Source organism: Giraffa tippelskirchi, chromosome 1 (assembly GCF_054371585.1).
Source record: "Giraffa tippelskirchi isolate mGirTip1 chromosome 1, T2T-mGirTip1v1.2.pri, whole genome shotgun sequence".
Taxonomy (NCBI): Eukaryota; Metazoa; Chordata; class Mammalia; order Artiodactyla; family Giraffidae; genus Giraffa; species Giraffa tippelskirchi.
In genome coordinates, this window is record NC_137275.1 from 94,816,808 (window position 1) to 94,837,212 (window position 20,405).

Consider the following 20,405-nt stretch of genomic DNA (forward strand, 5'->3'; position numbering starts at 1 on the left):
GAATCCCTTGGGTTTAAGCCAAAGAAAAATCTGGGAGACAAGAACAGACTTTGCAGCTCTTTTTTTTTTCTGAGTGCCTCTTTTTTCTTTTGAGTTTCTGATGAACGACTATAATTTATTTCTACCAAATTTAAATAAGTACTGCTGCCTTGTGTATTTAACTAGGCAGGCAGAGGGAACTGGTTTGTTTAGGAAGTAGTGACTGAGAAACCCTGGCCAGGCGACAGAGGAGGGCAGAAAGAATCCAGACCAATTTGTATGCAGTATATTTTACTCCCATGAAATAAAACACATTTTTTTTCATATTTGCTGAAAAGTAAAACAATAATATTGTACGAAATGTTATACACAGGGTAGGTTGTACATAGCAGTTTCAGAAACATCATTGCATCCACCAGAGAAACTATTCTAAAACTGATATTCACACATTTTTTATAATAATAATATGTTAGAAACATACAGTGTGGCATTTAGTATATACATTCCTTTGCTCGCAAGCGAAAAATCCTAATCGCTTCTGTATAACATGCTTTATTTTAAAGCCTAACCTTTAAAAACACGGTTGTGATATTACTAACAACTGCTTTTTATAAAATTAATTTGACATTTCGATATATATACATCCTTTCAGTCATTTTAATGTTAACAATGCTAAACTTAAAAAATAACAAGCTTATAGTAATGTTAAAATGTCATATCCAGTCAAACATTTGTGTGTCCTCGCAACTGTTGGAAATACTTTTAGTGAAAGATGTCAGACGTTGAGAAAATTCCTTTGAAATCAAAGGAGCTCTCTTTAATTCAGTGGTTTCCTTTTCTCACTATATCTTCTCTCTCTCTCTCCCTTTCCTTCTTTAGCGCCCACGACCTTCTAGCATAATTCCCAGTCTTTCAAGGGCAGAGCTGCCCCATCCACGGTCCTCGGATCCCCGTGCAGTGGGGCTCGGCTCACACGGGCCGGTCCACGGCGTACTGGCAAGCACTCAGGTTGGATGCCGGGTTCTGCACGCTGGCGTAGCCGAAGCTGGAGTGCTGCTTTGCTTTCAGTCTCAGGCTGGCCAGGCTCGAGTTACACGTGTCCCTATAAACGTACGGAGGAGTCGGCGGCGCGTAAGGGCAGGCGGGCGTCGGCACCGCGGAATTCAGCGAAGGGCTGCTCAAGTTGTTCAAGTTATTCAGGCTGTTGAGGCTGGAGCCTGGGACGCCGGTCACCGCTGAGGGTACCATACTGGACGACATGCTCATGGACGAGATGGAATTGGGCGGGGAGAACATGCTCTGAGACGACAGGGGGTTGACGTTCATAGAGTTGAAGAAAGGGAAGCTCTTGGTAGACAGGGAGGCCGAAGTGAGGCCCTTGGCGGCCCAGTTATTGTACGAGTATCCCGGGTACATGTCATCGTAGGGCTGCATAAGCCCGTTGAACTGCGGCCCAAAGCCATTCTTGCACAGCTCAGCCTGCTGGTTGCGCTCTCGCTTTCTCCATTTGGCCCGGCGATTTTTGAACCAAACCTGGGGATGGAGGGCAAGGAGCAAACAGACGCCACAGATCGGATTAGTCAAACCTTGATCCCGGAAAGCACTAGCTATCCCCACCTCAGACACATAAGTGCACAACCTCGCCGCCACAATTTACCCCAGCCGCCCGCCATTCCCCTCCCTTGCCCCGCGCCCCAAGCTGCCGGACCCCCGTCCCAACGCAGAGGCCCCGACCGGTTCAGGCTTGCGAGTCCAGGCTCAGAGTCGCGCCACAAACCCCAGTCCAACAACCGGCGGCCTGCGGGTGGCTTCTTCACTAACCCCAGTCCTCCTCAGGGTTCAAAAACACTTACTGCAAAATAAATGCGGAGCAGCGGGCTCTCTGCCCAACCCTTCCCCGGCCACCTTGCTAACTTGCTTGCATTCCAAAGCCACAGACCGAGTGATGAGGACAAGGGGCTGTGAGGCCCGCTTTCTCTCCCACAACCCCTCCTCCCCTCTCGGATCTTCACTGCCGCCCCGCTACTCCACAGAACGAGCGCCCTCATCAGGCGCCAGGCCGCGACCCCCTTCCTCGCCTAGCCAAAAGAACCAAATAAAAAGCAAAAGCCCACCTCCCCGACAGCTCATTAAACTCCATGAGTTTGGCGTGTAAATCTCCGGGAATCCTGAGCCAGTCGCTTCTACAGCCTTCCCCACCCTTCGCTCCGCTCCTTCACACTCTCCGCCCACCCAGGCCAGGCCCGCGCGCCCGGCGCTGCTCCAGCCCGGCCCGGCCTAGTTGCAGGGCTTTGCGGGCGGTCGCCCAGCCCGGCCAGCCCCCACCTGCGTCCGATGGCCCAGACGCAACCCCGTTCTCAATCCACATCGGCCCGCCCGTCGCCCCAGACGGCGGCTTTTGTGTATTGGAGCGAGGCCTGGCCCGAGATTTCCGAGCTGACACCGGTGATGTTTCACATTACACATCTCAGCCAGGCCCAGCCGCCTAATCCGCTTTTTTTTCCCCCTCTTTTCCCCTTTCATTCTCGATTTCCTTTTTATCCCCCTTCCTCTTTGCACCCGACAGCTATAAAAAGCAAGCTTCATTCCCCACTTGGCTGGACATGCAGCGGGCCTGGAAGGAGGCAGTCGGAGGGAGCCAGAGCCCAGCGCAGCGGCGGCAAAGGACTCGAGAGGGACAGCTGAAAAGCCGAAGAGGGTGGGGTAGGGCTTTTCTGAAGGGTTCCGGAGACCACATAGATTGTTTTCATTTAAATTACTTGCCTTTTCTACCCTGGCCGCCTAAACTTTGCCCCGGGGAGAAGAGTACGTGCTAGGCCCGTTCCCCAGATGCGCAGGAGAGCTAAGAGAAACTGACCTTGCGCAAAAACCACGCGGCCCGGGTCTGAACATAGGTCTGCGCTGTTAAACTAAAACCATTTCCAACTTCATCCTGGTTCCTTTATCCACTAGCTTAGCCTCATTCCCTACACAGATGCCACTCAGAGTGCCTTCCTCTCTCTGCTTTGGGAGCACATTTTGGTCTTTATTCTTTTCATCATTAGTGCTATACAGTGTTTTCTCATTTCTAACTGGGGGCTCTTTTCCCATCCAGAGCTTTATTTTTTTTTTGAACAGCAAAACCTCTGGATCCTGCTATGTGTTTTCTACTTCCAGAATCCTAACAAATTTGGAGTTTTTCACCGACCAGCACAAACCAGGATATTGCTACCGTGTAATTTATTTAAGTTCATTTTTGCCAATTCATTAAGTACAGATTTGCTACAAAGGTAAGCCTTTTCTTTAATAAAGCTATTATAATTGGGAGGAAGGGTGTGAGTAACAGTCTGCTGAGAGAAGATAAATAAACCAAATAGAAAAGTCTTTCTTCTTTTTTCCTTTCTTTCTAAGAGGACTGGCAGGGTAGCAGTTCTGTATTAAAAGTGCTTCCGCAGATCACAAAACCAGAGGATAGGGTATGGGAGAAAACTGAGTGGCAGAAAAACCGCAAAGACCTTGTGATGAGGGTGAGCCGAGTAGAGAAAAGGCCCGGCTAGGCTGGGCGCGAAAGTTTTCCAGGGAGGGCCAACCCTTGCGTGTCTCAGGCGGGTTTTCCTTGTTAAATGCGCGCAGGTCGCAGCCTGTCCTCAGCTCCTGGCCTGGGAGGGATTTTATTAGCGCTCGTCTGGCGAATGCAAACCGGGAACACAATGCCCTGTTCAGCGGAATGCAAGCGGCCCCGTTTGGGAGCGCGCTGTGTGGCGGGGCGGTGAGCCGGAGTCGCTCCCGGCGCCTGCTCCAGGCCCGCGGCTGGTCTCGGAAGGCGGAGCTGTGATCTCGCAATTGGGGCCGCCGCGAGGCCTGCCTTTGCAAAGGCACCCACCCGAGCCCTCCCGGACGGCTCTGCCTTTCACCTTCCCTCCTGATCTACAGGGCTGGCATCCCTGCAACGCCCTTCCTGGCTCCGCGCGGTCTCCTACCCGGACTCGTGCTTCCGTTAGGTTGGTCCACACTGCGATTTCTTCGCGCGTGGACATGTCCGGGTAGCGGTTCCTCTGGAAAGTGGCCTCCAGTTCCTGCAGCTGCTGGCTGGTGAAGTGAGTCCGCTGCCGCCTTTGCCTCTTCTTCTTGGACGGGTCTTCGGCTCCCACGTCCTCATTCTTTCCCTGCTGGCTCTTATCTTTCTCTGAAAACGAAACAGAGGTCCCCGTCAGCATGCCCACCTGCTACCCGCCAACGCCAACTGGACCAGGCGGCAGAGGCCAGAGCCGGGCTGTCTGGCGGGGGAGGAGTGTGCGAGCCGCCGCTCCGGGCCACGGAAAGCGCTGCGTCTGCGGGGTGTGCAGACGTGAGTGTGGGTGTGCGCGCCCCATCTCCTCCCCTCCCCCAGCGCCGCACGTTTTATTTACATGTTTATCTCACTGCGACGGCACATTCATTTTTATAGCCTGTGCTTTCAAGTGTATTTATGCTCTTCTGCGCGGACACATCAAATCTCTCGGGGCACCCACACGCGCGTGTTTTACACAACCCCCCCTGGTAGAAAGCTCAGATATCGATGCGGTTTCCAAAGGCTAGGAAAAGTACGCTTTGGGATTCGGCGAGGCACCCAAGTTCCTCTGCCCTTTAGAAGAAAAAAAAAAAAACCCAAAACCAAAAAAAACGCCTGTTCTTCTGAGGCGTAGTTTCACAACTATTTTTTCTAACAAGCGGAGCTTCTTGGGAGCTGAAAGCCGAGAGCAGAACAGGGACCGCGAAAGGGTTGGGGAGGGCCGGGGGGAGGAGGCCTCCGAAGGTCTAGAACGAAGATGCTGGGATTTTTGTGACCCAGAAAAAGGAAGGGAGGTCAGGGTCGTAATGGGGGGAGGGGACGGTGCAGAACGACTCGCGTGGTTCGCGCCACCCGAGCCGAGCAGTCGATGCAGAGCGGAGGGACGCGGGATACCTACAACCCTGGCTCCGGAAGTTCTGCGAGGAGCGAGCCGAACGACCACTCCCACCACGCCTCCCCCAGGAGGGGCCGACTTCCTCGGGGCCGCGCGGCGCCTTACCTGCGGCCTCGGGGCTGGGGGTGTCAGAGATGGTGTGCACCTCCAGCCTGTGCTTGGAAGAGTCCAGGGAGCGGGCCTGACCGGGAGCCAGGACCGAAGCCATGGCCAGCGGCTGAGGATGGTGACAGGAGGAGGACGAGGAGGCGGCCAACAGCTTGGTCCCTGCTGCTCGGTGCTCCAAGTGCAGCGGGCCTTTCATGCAGCTCATGGACGAAGGAGCGCGCCGCCCTACGAGTCCTGGGTTGCTGCCCCGCCGAAGCCCCGTGGCCGCCGCAGCCGCCTGCTCCGCTTCCCTCTCCAGGCGCGGAGTTTCCTCGCGGTGGCCGCCGCGGGCAGAGCAGGGTACACAACCCGCGTGGAGTCCTGGAGCCGAGCCGCCGCCCGGCTCCTTGCGAAGGCTCAAGCGAAAGGATCCAGCGGCCGCAAGTCAGCGGGTCAATGGAGAGACATGGGGATGTGGGTAGGAGAGAATGGTTCGGAGCGTCTTTGGGGAGCAGGCGTCCAAGCTCCAAAGCGAAACGAGAGTGGGCAAAGACCCCTTTCTTCCCTCCCTCCCTCTCCCTCGTACCCCTCCAATAAGGAAAGCTAACGCCGTTCGCGCTCTGCCCGCCCCCCGCGCGGCAGCCCTGACAGCGAAGGGTCAAGAGTGACAGGGACAGGTAGCTGATATTAGATCTCCCGCGGCGGCGGCGGCGGCGGCGGCGCGGGCCTCTGGGCGCACCCTTCGCGGTGCGCGCACGCACACCCCCTCGGGCAGTAGAGCTCGAGCCTGGCCTCGCCGCAGCTCAGCTCCCAGCACCCAGACGAGCGACGGACCAGTTCTGCAGCTCCAAGCTTCCCTGTTGGCCTAACATCTTAAAACCAGAGGCGGGCTTCCTGGTGCCGAGACGTCACTCGGCCGCTGCCCTCCCCAACCCTCTCCGACCCTCCCCGCCTCCGCCTCCTCCCAGACCCTTCGCCGGCTGGAGTGACGTGGCTCCACACCAATCAGGAGCCCCCGAGCCGTGACAGAGGGACCAGCTTGTCTGCACCTATCAGATGTGCGGGGCCGGGCTAATACCTCCGTGCGCCAGCAGAGTCTACACCCGCCAGCTCCCGGGAATTCTGCTCCGGCCCGGCCCAAGACGATCCGGCTTTTAGTTCTGGTGGGGAGGTGGAAAAACGAGGCTGGGAGTAAAAAGCTCGTTGGAAAAAGCGGAAAGGTCGAAGGCTGAGGGGTACTAGGATCAACAAGGCACCCAGCACCCCCTCCCCTTTTGTGTCTCACTACATTCATTCCCCACCGAGAGGTGTTTTTCTCCCCCAGCAAGGAAAGAAGACGTACTACTTAAAACCAGAAAAAATTTAGAACACCAACAAATCATCTCTCCGATCTTAAATTTTCCAAACAGCCTGTCAAGTGAATGCTGCGGCGCTAATCTAAAGAAGCTTTACTTTAATTGCAAAGAAGACAGAGCCCCAAGAAGAGAGGCTAATAAATTAGAAATCAGAAGCAAATGGACCCGTCAAAAGAAAATTACCTTGACTTGAAACGAACAACTGTTTGGTGGTTCACTCTGGATTTATACAAGAATAAAACGTCGCCTCAGATCACGTTCTCTGTAATGCTTATTAGTCCCCAGACAGAAAACACACAATAGAATAGAAACTCTAACCCAGCATTTTTAAAATGCTGAAAGCTTATCCATTCTACTTAACGTTGATTAAGACACATATCCTAGGGCTTTCAAATTCCTTATACACTGTATTAAGCACCTCCTAACCCAACAGAGAATCTTGCTTTAAATTTGACTCTCTTGTTTACTTTATTATCAATCATATTTAAATCCATAAAGCCTGTAGAATCAACAACTTTGAGCTAATTATATATAAAATATGCTTTTAATGAATTTCCATACAATTAAGAATGTTGCCAAATAACCAATTTCAAGGATAATTTTGAAGGCATTTTCTATTCCTAGGGAGCTCAAGGCTGTCTTGAATTGTTGGAGTACAAGCAGGCAGAGACAGTAGGCTGTGGGTGAAGGGCAAAAGCCTAGGAGGACACTCAGCAAGGAAAAGTAAAGCCTTGTTCATTTATTTGAGACAAAAGGAAAAAACACCTTTGGGGACACGTAAATCTTTATAGCACTGTTTCCACAGAAATTAAAGAAAGAAATTCAAAGATATCATTCAAAATAATTTGTGAAAGTCCTTTTGTCCTCTGGCTTAGGTCAGCTGAAGAGCACAAACTAATCTCCCCTGGGTTTCTGCATTGACGATTGCTTTATTGTGGAGTTAGTGTTATCATTCCTGAATGTGTATTTGTTTGACATTACAGTCAATGATTTGCAACGCCAGTATGAGGTATCTTCAAAAAACTCCCTCCTTGTCCTTGTTCCCAAGATTGAGAAACTCATTCAGTTTGAGGTGGAGTGGATAAAGCAGACAACAAATATGTTTGTAACTTATGTGTCTCTCCTTTGCCCTGCTCCCCCACCTCATGGTATCTGCAACTCCTCCCCCATTTTAAACAAGCTTGAGAGCAGTCCAAAGGGACCAAATGAGAATTCTATAGTCTCTGCCCAAAGTATCATCCTAGTGTAAGAAGATTTTTAGCTAACAGGAGGAGCTTTCTTTATAGGACGCTTTAAATCAGCATTTCTGGTTTTTTAACCTTTTATTCCAGTTAACCCCATTCCATGCACACATACACCTGCTCAGAGCAGAACACATCCCCATGTGACAGGTCTGCATTAGCTGAGGCTCACCCATCCAGCTATATTAGGTTCTGAAATCTTATCACTAAATTATACATATTACATAAGCAGCCTGTTGGTAAAGAAGGTTAAATTAATTTACATTCTGCTCATTATCGGGTGCTTAAATGACGCGTTTTATCCCTGAGATTTTGTAGACTCTCCTTCTCAGACCCCCCAGTGTTTCACCGAAGACAATGCTCTTACATTTGTAGTGGTTTTTAATCTGATAAGACTCTAATTTGCTTAAGTCTTTTAAATAAGGGTTTTAAATGTTTCTAGCCATTTTCTTATTGAATTTCCTCTAATTCCCTCAAGATCATAAAGTATATGCGTAAAGTAAATATCTCCTCCCACTGCACTGACAGCCGATGACCTATAACTAAGTCAATATGAATCCAGCTCTTTTCTGCCCAATATGTTTACTAATCATATTCCAATACCTTTTCTTAAACCTCGGCATAGCTGTAGTCCCCACAACAGCACATGCTCAAGCCTTCATACCACAAAGAAACTCCATCACATCAGAGAATGAAAGATTCTCCTCCACAGTGAACATGCTCTCTTCCTTGTTTCTTCAAGTTTCAAATCCTGGAGTTACAGTTTTTGGTGAAAGCTCTGAATGATTTTCAAAACTCCCCAGAAGAGCCGAGAAGCTCCACAGAGCCATGTAGATTTCTAAGCCCATCTCTTATTAAATGCATGGAATTTTGATTTAAGCTCATTGGCTTTGTCAATGAACAAAACTTTCCTCAAGGCAAATACACACATCTGAAGGACCTAACCTAGACTCCAAAGTGGGTGAAAAACCCAAGGGCAGGTGAGAGCTCCTCATAGTGCCAAAGTGTACGAGACGCTGTAAGTGGTGGTGATCAGCCTGAAAGTCTAAAAAGATAAGGAATCTTAAACTGTATTGATACACTGCAAAGTCAAGTAGAGAATAAAGAAAGATAAATTATTTGAAGAACTCTGGTTAAGTGAAAAAAAAATCATGCATATACCTCTCTATAGATAGAAATGAATGTACATAATATATCCTCCCCCACCCCCCAACTGAGCAGGGGAGGTATTTCTTTGCATTTTTCTAGGCAGAGTTTTAACTCCCTCCTAATCTTCAAATCACTTTACACATTGATACTGGGTGACACCACTTCGAGGCCCAACATGTTCATTCCATGGTTGGTAGGGGTGCTCCAGCATGAAAAGTTTAGAAGAGGAAAAGCAAGTATGTAGTACAAGAAACACTTTTCAGTTAAAACTGTAGTGGTAGTGGGCAATTTTTAGATTTAGTCTACAAAAAACTTGTGGGTGCACAGGTATGGGCAGTATAGATGAAAAAGGAGTTGGAAGTAAGGGAATCTTAGGTATGTTGCAATTTCAACACTACTATTATGTGACCTATCCCCCACCCCACTCTTTAACTGGTTCTAGAAATTACTGTGGGACTTCCCTGGTTGTCCAGTGGCTAAGATTGCACTACCAGTGCAGGGCGGCCGAGATTTGATCATTGGTCAGGGAACTAGATCCCACATGCAACAATCAAGGATCAGCGCAGCCAAACAAATAAATATTTTTTAAAAAGAAATGACTATGTCTTCAGCAGCCATCACAGAAATTGTCATTCCAGAAAAAAAAAAAAATCAGCATAGTCGGTTCAGGGAAGCTGCACGGCTGGGGTGGGGAGAGGACAGGAAGCCCAGTGTGGGTTTGGATTTTCCACTCATAAGATATCGTTTTGATCAGGTTTTCTTGCTTATTCTTTCAAAGAAAGACCCTTGAGGAGGAAAATGTGTGACATAGGGTTAGGCATGTTTCTAGCTGGTATTTGCCACCGATTACCAGTCTTAAGGTCTTATTTAATTTCACACTCTTTAGTGTTAGTTGCACAAAGGCCCTCTGGCCATCGCAACGAGAGGGGTTAGACAGCACCACTAAACTCTCCGCAGCGGGCGGCAGAGATGTGAACTGGGACCCAAGCTAGTGACTCGCGAGACTTTGGGGGGGGAAAGTCTGTCCTCAAAGCTCATCTGGAAGACAGTGAAATTAGATGTCTCCTTGCGCTGTCAGGCTTAGAGGGGTGGGAGTCTTGCTACGGTCCAGGTTAGCTCAAGGATGAAATCCTGCCAGACTCAGCTTGAAGGCTCGTGACAGGCATGAGTGTGTGTGTGTGTGTGTGCGTGTGTGTGCATGAGCATGCGGTGTAAGGTGCAGAGCTCAGAGGGAGACCTTGCACCTTGCCCGAGAAGTGGCTCTGCCTCCCCTCCTTCCTCTGCCTGGCTTTTCTCTGCACACAAAATATGCTGGAAAGGGCCTCTTTGCTGTTCCCTGACCTGAGCCATGCAGCTGGAACACCCAGAAATTAAAGGTTTATTGTGACTGATCCACCCCTCACCCCAGTTCCCTAAATGCAATTTTTAAAAGTGCAGGATTGCAAAAAGTGGCAGGTTCTTTCAGATTCAGAAGTCTCTAGAGGTACTGAGCAACACCCACCCTCTCTGGGTCCCTGCAAATGGTACCCATATTTCTGACCCCTGCACAACCACTTCAAGTCTGCAGTAACTTGCTCGGGGGTTCTCTTCATCCCACACTAGCACGGGAAGAGAAGAGCCAGAGATTAGAGGAAGCTCTGGGTCATGTTAGTGGGGGTGCTGCAATCACTAAACCCACATGCTGTAGTGCCTTTTCACAGCAGCCTGTTAATGCTACAGGTTTATTAGGTGCTCATTTAATCGCAGAACACAACTACACGTAGAAAAATAAAATAAAGAGAATGGTATATTTGTGTATGGGATACAAGAGAGACAAGGAATGAATAAACATCAATATCCAGGTTCAGAGAGACAGAAGTGACAGAGGACTAACTAAAGCCACTTTTTAAAAAAAAAAAAACTGGATTGAAACGCTTCTCTCTTTATTTTTTCTCTATTTTCCCCTCTCCTGCTCATGTCTGTCTCCCTTTCTATTTCTCTTGTTCCCCTTCTTTCTGTCTTCCCCTCTCCCAGACATGCTGGTAGCTAACATTCAGCATTAGTTGTCATGGTGACCATAAATCACATAAATCCAAAAATACCCACCTATAATCTGAGATGAAGCTTTTATTTCCCTAGCGAAATAATATTTTAAAAGCTGTCAGCTGACCAAAAGAAAAAAGAAAAAAAAGAAAGGAATCTACCTTATTGTAGTAACCCAAGTAATATATTACTTCTAAAGGTTTAAATTAAAATGTCAGCCTGTTAAAAACACGCTGGGAGAATCTTGGGCACTCTTCATGTCAGATCCTCACAGTGGAGTTGACTCCATCACTCCTGATCACTCTTTAACACGTATACATAATTTTGCCTACTACCTCTCCTTCTAATTTCTTTCCTCCCCTCCCAACTACCTTAGCCCTCACTGATTGTCTGCCTTGGGTTGTAAAAGAATGGAATCTCTATCTTTTTCAGAAAGGCACTCAATTCTTTGCCTGAGAATATTGGTCCTCCATGATCAATCGCTTCCCTAAATGAAAAATGGGTGCCTTTGGGGGAAAGGTGCTGAACTGGGCCACAATGTGTGTGTGTGTGTTGGGGGGTGTTTCTAGAGGAACTGAGAAGAAAGAAAGGCAGAAGGAAGGGTTGGTGGGGGAGAGACGTAGTAGTGGAGTATGGAGCTGGGCAGCCAGATTCTGTGGTTAAATCTAGCTTGGGAAAGGTATGTATATTCTCCTACTCTTGCCTTTTTCTCCTGAGAGGAAACTTTCCCATTTGAAGACCATGAGTGGAGGGTGGGAGGGAGGAGGGTGGCGACCGCAGTTGGGCCTTTTGTCTTCTACCTTGGGCTTGTTGTCTTTTGCCTATCTTTGGATTATAGGGTATTCGCCTAGATGAAGAGCCATTAATTACCCATTCAGTCAATATTAGGAAGACGACAAAGCTTTTTACATAGGATTAAGAAGACATCAGATTGTTCCATTAGTATATTCCTGCTCACGAATAAGCTTTCGTTATACATTTCCTTTTCCCCGGAGTCGCTCTAACAACTGCTGCATATATTAACGGCGGGCGGTGCGGGTTAACTGCCGAGCCAGCCCCGCGCAACTTTGAGCGCGCACCGCGTCGGTACCGAAGAACGCGACTCGTCACGACTGCCTACCGCTGGGGACTGACTACTTTCGGACAATTTCCCCTCTTGGGGAAAACACATCCACACACACATAGGAGAGGCAGCTCTGCGGATAAACTGCAGATTTGGCGCGGGGTGGGTTGTGAGTAGAAAAAAGGAATGCTCTCCTTCCCCACCTCCGCCCTTCCTCCCTCTCCTCCAGCACGTCCCGGTCCCCTGCCCCTTGTTAGCACTAAGATTACCCCCGTCCCTTTTAAATACCCCCCTTTCTCTCTGACTAAACTCAGGTCCAAGCGCCGCCCCACGCAGCGCGATTTTACTTTTTGCTAGAGGTGGTCTGGGCTGCTTTAGCAGGTCTGCTTGTTAGCATTAAAGTCGTTTGGTAATGCGCAGAGAAATCGGGTGATTTGCTTTGGGGGACATTAGGTATCAGTGGTGAATGTGCTTGGCGAGAACTTGGTGGTTGAATGAGTGGGGCTCTGCGGCCGTCAAGGAGTCGGGTTTACCCCGGGTGCTCTGAGGAAGACGGGGACCTGACTGCTGCCTCGGGAGGCGGTGTGTGTCGCGGTTGGGCCTTGGAGTCCTCGTCCCTAGGGAAGGAAGTCTGCGCACACCAGAGGCCCGGGTCGAACACTTTCAGCTCAACGATTTAAAAATTAATCGAATCGCTGGGGGAGGCCCGGGGAAGACACCCGCCCCAGGTCTGGTCGCGAAGCCAGGCGCTGGACCGATCTCGGCAGGTCGGTGGATTACAGCCCCCAATCCAGGGTCACTACCCTGAAATTTAAAGGTTATTGACAGGGAAGGATCATTCCATCCTCTTCCTGAAGGTCAAGACAACTTTTTGAGTTACTCCGAACGGAAACTCGCTTTGGGACACCCAAAGGGAAGGAAAGCCAAGGCCGTCTATTCTAGGGAGACGTTCCAAGCGGGCCTCTGCCCTTTCTGTAAGGGAGGGAGGGGAAGGGGAGAGAAGATACTGTTTAACTTGTCAACTCTTCCTCTCTCCACTTACCAAACCTAGCCAATCCTCTCTCCACCCTCTCTCAAATCTCTGGCTTTAGGAGGTGTTCAGCCTGCTTCCTGTCCGCTCCTGTTTAAGGGTTCGAGCCAGACGTTGGGTCATTCCAACGGATATCAAGAGAATGGGGACTCAACTGGGATGGGACACAGAGTCGGGGCCTCCAGGAGGTCGACCCTGTCAACTCAGAGAACATTTTCAGTCTTCAGTGAGGACAGGGTGTTTTGGGGAAATGAGGAGAGGGTAGTGCCAATAATAGGATATCATGGCCCTTTTGAAAATTGCATGTTATTATAAACATTTTTTTCTTTTAAAAAGCAAATAAAACCTATTAAAAAGGAGAAATAAATCTTTTCTTTTTTTTTTTTTTAAAAGGAAGCTGTGGCTAGGAGTTTGCATATTCCATAAGTTAAATTTACTTATATTCAGTAAGGGGACTCTGGCAACCTTCCTTCAGTGGTACTATATAGCTTTGCCCACTCCTGTGACATTTTTGGTCTACCCAATTCCCTAAAAGCCAATAACATCAAGATTTTCAGCATTTTTTCCTATCACGTGTCTCTTCTTAGTTAATGGCATTAAACATGTTTGGGCAGCAATTTTCTTCTTCAGTTCAAAAGGCAGAAAACACACTATTGGCTGTGTGGAGAAGAGCCTTTCCCAGCACTAAAATAATCCGGGCCTGAACGTAAGGGTTAAGAAAAATCGTTTATTATTTCTAGCTCTTTATTTACTTGCTAATTATTAAAAGCAAACACCCAGGCCCACCTGTCCAGGATGTGACTGGGGCCAACAGGACTCCCCGGCTCTCCCCCACTTCTTGCCCACCTAGGAAGCCCACATCCCACCTCACGCTTCTCGGTTAAGAGGTCCTTAACTCCCGTGGCAACCACCTGTCCTCAAAACCATTCCTGGGGGGCAAGAAACGGGTAGATGCGGGTGAGAAGAGGAGGAGACATTTGGCATCTCTCAGCTCCCAAAGCAGGATAAATGTCAGCCTCGGCTGGGCGGCGGCCAGCCCGCGCTGTGCGAAGCGACATTGGGAAGCTCCCCTAGTCCGTCCGGAGCCAGGGCTCAACCCGCACAAAGCATTTTCTCCGGGAATCATCGCTCCTCTTGATTTTTAACCATATCCCAAACATACTCCGGTGTAATAATTTATTTTTACGACCGATAATCAAACAGAAGAAGAATTTAACACAATCTTAATGACAGAAATCACCCGACTTTATCTCTGCAAGGCCCCATTTAACCCCATGGGGTTAATCCCGTACAAGTGAGCATTTAACTGGCCCAGCAGGAGAACTAGTGATATTTCGCGGTGTCGAGACCGGTTAACTCCATACCACTTTGGGCGTTTTATTCCAACAAAAGGTGCTTTTCTCTCCCATTCACTGGGAAGCCCAATGCGGAGCCTTTGTTTTCTTCTTGGCAAGTTTACTTGGTGGGGGTCCCAATTCGCCCCCCCTCTAGCACATATTACATACGTATCTTTACATTTTAATCCAGAAAGTGGTGGTTAGGGGCGGAGGTCTGTGTGTTTGGGGGGGGGGCGGGGAGGGTGGTTATGTCCTCACATTATCAAAGGTCAACAACCTCGTAAGCATAGGCACTTACTTATTAAGGAGCCTGGAAAACATGGACAATAGACGAACGGCAAATTTGAGTTTTTCTTGTATTCCTAAGGAAAGGTTGTCCCTTCAACCCCTCTGTCTCTCTCTCTCACACATCCTTAAAGACCACGATTCACTTCAACAAGGTCTGTGCGTAGAGGACGTTTTGTTTTACACAAGCGTGCAGACTTCCAGCAGCAATAGCCCTTGACTCTCTCAGAGTGAAACCAGACCATCGACCGCACCGCCAAAACCCAGACCCTGCAACCAGCACCCCAGGTAGGTGGTGCCACAGGGTCACACACTCCATTCCACCCTCAGCTGCTGCGTGCAGTCGCTGCCCTCAGGCTCCGTAAGGCTGTTGTCAGCTCCTCCACCTCGCCACCGGGGCGAACCTATGCTAACCCAAGCCTCGCGTGCTAGCCTTCCGCGGTAAACCCCGCACCCACAAGCCTGGGCTTGGCGCGGCCCAGGGCCGCCGGGACTGGGTGGGCCCTGCTGGTGCTGCATGCAGTGGGACGTAGTGAGCGACAGAGGTCGCTGTTGGACCACTTTTCCACGCCAGCTAGAGGCACGGAGGTAGCTCGGGGTGTGCGTAGATCCGGCCACACATCAGGAGATCATCAGGAGAGAGGGAGAGGGAGAGGTGATGGGTCTCAGGAGTGCAGTAAAATTTGGAAAAAGGAATTAAGGTTCCTTGGACGGCTGCTTCCCGTCCCAACCGGAGGCCAAGTGTCTTAAGTTCCGAGCAGGCGCGCCCCGTCTGGCGGCCTCGCCCGCGTGCGCCTCACTCGAGCCCCGGAGGCCGGGAGGCGGGCGTCCAGCGCTCGGCCTGCGTCTCGCTCCAGGTCTTACCGTTGGCGCCGGGATGCTGCCGCGGGAAGAGCTTGCTGCTGGCCGCCTCTTTCCGGCTCTCCGGAGAGTCCGTGAACTCGACCTTTTTGATTTCGGAGTCTTTGGAGAAGAGGCATTCAACGGCCGCCGGCTGCACGCCTGGGCCACGCGCGCCCGCCCCACGTGCAGGGAGAGAGACGCCCCAGACGGCGGGGGAAAGTATCGGGGTGTCGAAGAGAGTGGGGAGGGAGGCAGGAGCGAGGAGAGAGAGGGACAAAGAGCAAAGACCCAGTTAGAGGAAAGAGCGGAGGACGGACCAGTCTCCTGGACCGTCTGGCAACCCGGCGCAGGGCGATGTTCTGTCTCCTCGCCTCCCGGGCTTCCACGGGCTCCCGCGACAAGGAAGCCCGAGGCTTGGAGACGCGGCGCGCGGCTCCCTCCCCACCCACAGCCCCCCACTAGGAGAGTCCCCCGGCGTCCAGGTTCTGATTTCCTTTCTGCCCTGGCCGGTCCCTCCGGGAAGCGCCCCTCGCGCGGCCTCGCCAAAAGACCAGTGCCCTCTCGCCGCCCTCGCGTGGCGCGGTCTCAGGTCGGCTGACCCTGACGGAAGAAACGACTCTTACCTAATTGCACACACGCCGACACTAGTTTGCGGCAGTTGGTCTCCATTCCCCGTTACCTGCAAAACAAGAGAAGGAGGGCTGTGAGAAGCGGCGGCGGGCGGGCGCACAGGGCTCGGAGGAGGCTACCTGTGGGGCAGACGACTTCAACACAAGCCATCAGGTGCCTCTCCGTACTAGGTTTCAAGAGTGTTTCTCGGACCTGACAGTCTCTGGCAGCACGAGCTCAGCCTCATCCCCACCCTTGCCCCCGGTCCTGGACATCTGAATGTTTACCAAAGTGTGTGTGTGTGTGTGTGTGTGTATGTGTATGTGTGTGTGTGGCGGGGGGTGGGGTGGGGGTGGGGGGTGGGGTTGGATCTCTCTACAGAGTTGCTGCCGATGGGTCCAGGGGCTCTTGGCCGATAAAGCCACAGTGTTCTGGGAACGCAAGCTGTGGAACTACTCACAGGGGTGCCTGTGTCAGAGGTTAAAAGCCCGTCTGAACACGAGGATAACCTTAGAGGGGGATACAAAATTTGGGTGAAGAGGACTTTCTCCATGGGGAGCTGTGTGCGAAGGCCAGTACAGTGCTTGTCCGTTAGTTGAAGCTCAGTAAACATTTATAGAGTGTCAGTCAACTTGTTCCTGTCCTAGATAGAACCCCCACCCCCACCCCTGCGCTTTGATTTTCTGTAATTCTGAAACGAACAGGACTCCAAGGCCTAGGATGCCCCAGAGCGGGCTGGCCTCGGGCCTCTCCTCCATCAGAAGCCACTTTTCCATATTTAGCCACACTTTCCCCTGGAGATACTCACCCGGTCATTTATTTACCCTAAAGTATGATTTAAGATCGCAGAGTAGGGGAACCGAGGTGGAATGAGTTAGACTGAGGAGAGCGGGCAAACGTCCCCGGAGGGTTTACTGCCCGCCAAGGGTAGAGAAATAGCTCTGAGAGAAAGGCTCCCCCAGTTCTCCCCCTTCTCCTCCCCGGCAAACCAAATCTTTTTTTAAATTTCCAACCACAACGCAGCGAGCCAGGCGTTTAATGCCCCCCACTTCTCCACCACAGGCAAACCGGGAGAGGTGGGTGGCGAGGGGGCTCTGTCGGGGTGGGTAGAAGAGCGGCGGCTGCTTTAAAGACAGAAGAAAAGAATGAAGGTCCCAGCTCCTCAGGCCCCTCGGATCTCGGCGCCTGCCTCGCTCCACGCTAACCAGGGTACGCCGGCGGCGGGAGGGGACATCTCGCTCGGATCCAGGGCTGGGGCTTCGGGCGGGCTTTTGCCCGGTTGCTCGAGGGGCAGAAGTTGGGCAGGGAGCTGGGGGGTCTGGCTTTGGCCTAAGTCGCATTTCTAGGTTCCTCAGCCTCTCCTGGAAGGAGCTGGGACCCAGGGGCCTCGGGCCAAGGTCGCTGCCTAGCGCAGCGGCCTGGGGATTCAAGGGGTGGGGATCTCCAGGCGGTTCCCTCACCCGCCTGGAGACGCGGGTGGACGCGGGCGGGGGCTCTGCCGATCCTGGCCGGCCCGGGGGCCCAGAAGTAGCAGTTTGGCGGTTCCAGATTTAGTGATTCTGCAGTAAAATCACAGGATTAGTCCCTGATTGAGATGTCTGTTCGTGAGATATTACAAAATTCATTATCACAGCTTTCTACTAACTCGATATGAAGTAACACAGATGGGATTTTATTAGTCCAGACTTCAAATGTTTACTTATGATAATTTAGGGGAAAATTTGCATGTCATCATCATTTCGATAATCTTTTTTTTTTTTTTTAACTTCTGAATTGGCTGTATTATTAGCCGGTAGCCAGAGCTTTGCAGATGGTAACCGCAGATAGTTTTTATTTTTTAAAATAGTAAAATCTACAAAAGAAAAAGATCGGATTGCTCATTGTAAATTCAGTCGATTATCACACATTCTCCGTGCGCCCCCCCACTCCCACGCTTCTGTGCTGAAGACCAAACAAAGCAATACAAAACAAATCTTCAAGAACTCCTCACTAAAGGCTTAAAAGAAGGTCAAGGCATGTTCCTTAGTTCACTCCTACATGTCCTTGTGACTTGGGGATTTATTTTGCAGTCAAAATGAGTCCTGAGATTTGCACTTTTTTTCCTTCATATAATGACCAAACCTGCTAGATGAATTGAATCTAAATAACTGGGGAAGGTAATTTTTTAAAACAGACCTCCAATTCCCTCCCGCCTGCTGATCCTTAAACTTGCCCTGTCAAGACAAGTCTTACAAGACAAATTTGGCTGCCGGATTTAGAGACTGGCTTCAGTGGCTAATCTCACAAATTAAGATGAGCAACTTTTCCTGTTGGAAAGTTGTTCTCACCCTAAAAGTTCATGTCCTGGTTGGAATGTATATGCCAGGCAATCTTGTTTTGGTCAACTGGAGTTTTCTATTGTGAGCTCACTAAAAAGCATAACACAGCTAATGGGAACACCCTGAACTACACTGGCTAACGCAAGCAGGGAAGCCCTAAGAAATAAAACAATTTGCTTAAAAATAATTTCTGATGATTGCCATAAGATGAAATTGTAGGAATGAAACATAGTCCTAATAATTCCACATCCTTTCACATTTCCCTCTTTTCAATTCACATTGTTATCCTATAACAAAATCTTTAATGAAAGTTTAAAAATAAACATGGTAAGAACATATGTTTTAAATGAACTAAATTAGTGAGATTAGTCAGTAAATTAATTTGCAGTGGATAATCATTTAAGGAAATTAAAATACTGCTTAATGCAGTTCTGTATTTTAGCAGTTTAAGCCTTCTTTTAAACCAATTAATATTGGTGATTTAGGAACACTTGGGGACAAACATGGTCAACTTGAGGAACAAAGCACCTGAATAATTTAAGTGTTGTTTTGTTGAGGTAAAGCAAAACATTCGATACATGAAGTAGCTATTTCATTTTTAGGCAAAGTTTGATTATAGAAACTTTGTATGCTTATTTTATGTGATATCAACAAAAATCCTCAGCCTATATTGCTTAAGTGCTTTGTTTCCTTTACACAACTGGTATTTGTATTTTTAGATGGATTTCCTCTAAAATGATGTTAAAAGCAACTTTAATTCTTATTAATGGCCTAAGAAGAATGTGAGGAAATATCTCTTAATCAAATTAATTTTTCATAAAATATTTTAGAATGTATGAACTCCAATATTATTTTAATTCATGGTAGTAAAAGTACCATGAAAATTTAAAAAAAATTAGTTTAATACATATTGCTTGCACAACTAAAATAAAAATCACAGGATCCTATGATGGTTTGACTTCTAAATTGCTAAGGAAAATAAAATCATTAAATTGTAATAAAAAGAGGAACATATTTCTCAGATTTATAATCACAATTTTTTCCTTACTGGATGGTTGGAAAAAGGTCCTCTCCCCTGTATCCATTTAAAATGTATTTCCCAAAGTGCAAGATTGGAGTTGACTGGTAATCAATTTAAAGGATTTATAATCCGAAGTAATTGTGTGAGCTTGGCATTCAGGCCTGGCTCCCAGGTAATTCGCTTGGGCCTAAGAGGTCACTAACTGCCAGTTAAGATGGAATCTTTTTCCCAATTGGTAACAATGGGAAGGGGGCTAATCTTCCAGTAGCTGAAACTTTGTACCCGTCCCTTTATCTTGAGAATGCTAATCCTCCGTCTGAGGATTTGTCCCTGCGGTGTTGGCACCAAGATTTAAGGGAAGATACCTCCTTTTAAATGCCAGCCATGGTCTCGCTTCCCACTCGACTTCAGCACCCCATAGATTGTTAGTGTCTGTGGCTGGGGACCAGAGGAACAGGGCTTTGCAAGGTCTGTCTGCCAACTGCGTTACCTCGGGGGAAAGACAGCCCCCAAGAGCCACAAATCACCTACGGTGAAGATTCTTCAAAGTGGAACAAATTTCCAAACTCGCATTATCTCACATCCCTGAGGGAGAGACGGCCTCCACTTACCGGCTACCGGGAGAGAGCTGCAGTCTGCGCGTCCCGCCGCGTCCCGGAGAGATTTCCAGCGAACCGAGACGCGGACTGCACCGCCAGCGCCCGAGAAGCCCGGGCCGAGAGGACTGCGGGGCTCCCGAGGGTGCCAAGTTCCGAGGGGGTCCAAGGGCGCGCAGCGGCCTCCGGAATCTAGCCGTCACTGGCAGTTTCTTTCCGCTCTACTCCAGCTTGCTCGCTCGCTCTCGCACTCTCTCCCCTCCCTCGCTCTCATCCCTCTCTCTTCCCTCGGCTCCGACTCAGTGTGGGGAGTGACGTGACGTCAGCAGAGATTCCACCAAACTCCACTGCACAGTGGCGGGCGCGCGGGCGGGCGGGCGGCCGAGCCGGCAGCGCGGCGGGCGATCAAGGAGCGAGCGCGGCGCTCGGGAGGGCGCGGGGGGAGCCAGCAGGGGCGACGGGAAACCCGGCAGGAGCGGGAGGTGAAGGCCAGCGGGCCAAGGAGCCGGGAGCCCGAGGAGGAGCCCGGGGAAGGAAAGCAGGCG

General features: G+C 49.9%; 1 protein-coding gene and 1 long non-coding RNA gene across 5 annotated transcripts; one reads left to right on the forward strand and one right to left on the reverse strand.

Annotated features, from left to right (window-relative positions):
• Positions 1-253: 253 nt before the first annotated feature.
• PITX2 (paired like homeodomain 2) lies at positions 254-20,132 on the reverse strand. Of its 4 annotated transcripts, none has more exons than XM_081562498.1 (5): positions 19,876-20,132; positions 15,940-15,995; positions 15,338-15,436; positions 3,939-4,144; positions 254-1,512 (listed from the first exon to the last, which is right to left on the reverse strand). In XM_081562498.1, exons 2-5 carry the CDS (start codon positions 15,983-15,985, stop codon positions 949-951), a joined length of 915 nt encoding a protein of 304 aa, XP_081418624.1. In that variant the 5' UTR covers positions 15,986-15,995; positions 19,876-20,132; the 3' UTR covers positions 254-948. The 4 variants fall into 4 exon arrangements, with proteins under 4 accessions (XP_081418624.1, XP_081418542.1, XP_081418718.1 ...); XM_081562416.1 differs by having other exon boundaries at positions 15,338-15,475; XM_081562592.1 differs by lacking the exon at positions 15,338-15,436.
• On the forward strand, positions 11,900-13,218 carry LOC145534661 (uncharacterized). Its single transcript, XR_014074858.1, has 2 exons — positions 11,900-11,983; positions 12,913-13,218. It is a non-coding gene; the product is annotated as an uncharacterized LOC145534661 (long non-coding RNA).
• Positions 20,133-20,405: the final 273 nt, after the last annotated feature.

Excerpts from the sequence above, each read along its gene's own strand:
- PITX2 (XM_081562331.1), bottom strand. The coding sequence starts at position 5,217 with ATGAGCTGCATGAAAGGCCCGCTGCACTTGGAGCACCGAGCAGCAGGG. Across the intron at positions 4,145-5,009 it reads CCCCAGCCCCGAGGCCGCAG|AGAAAGATAAGAGCCAGCAG; the intron begins GTAAGGCGCCGC and ends TTTCGTTTTCAG. Across the intron at positions 1,513-3,938 it reads TAACGGAAGCACGAGTCCGG|GTTTGGTTCAAAAATCGCCG; the intron begins GTAGGAGACCGC and ends CTCCATCCCCAG.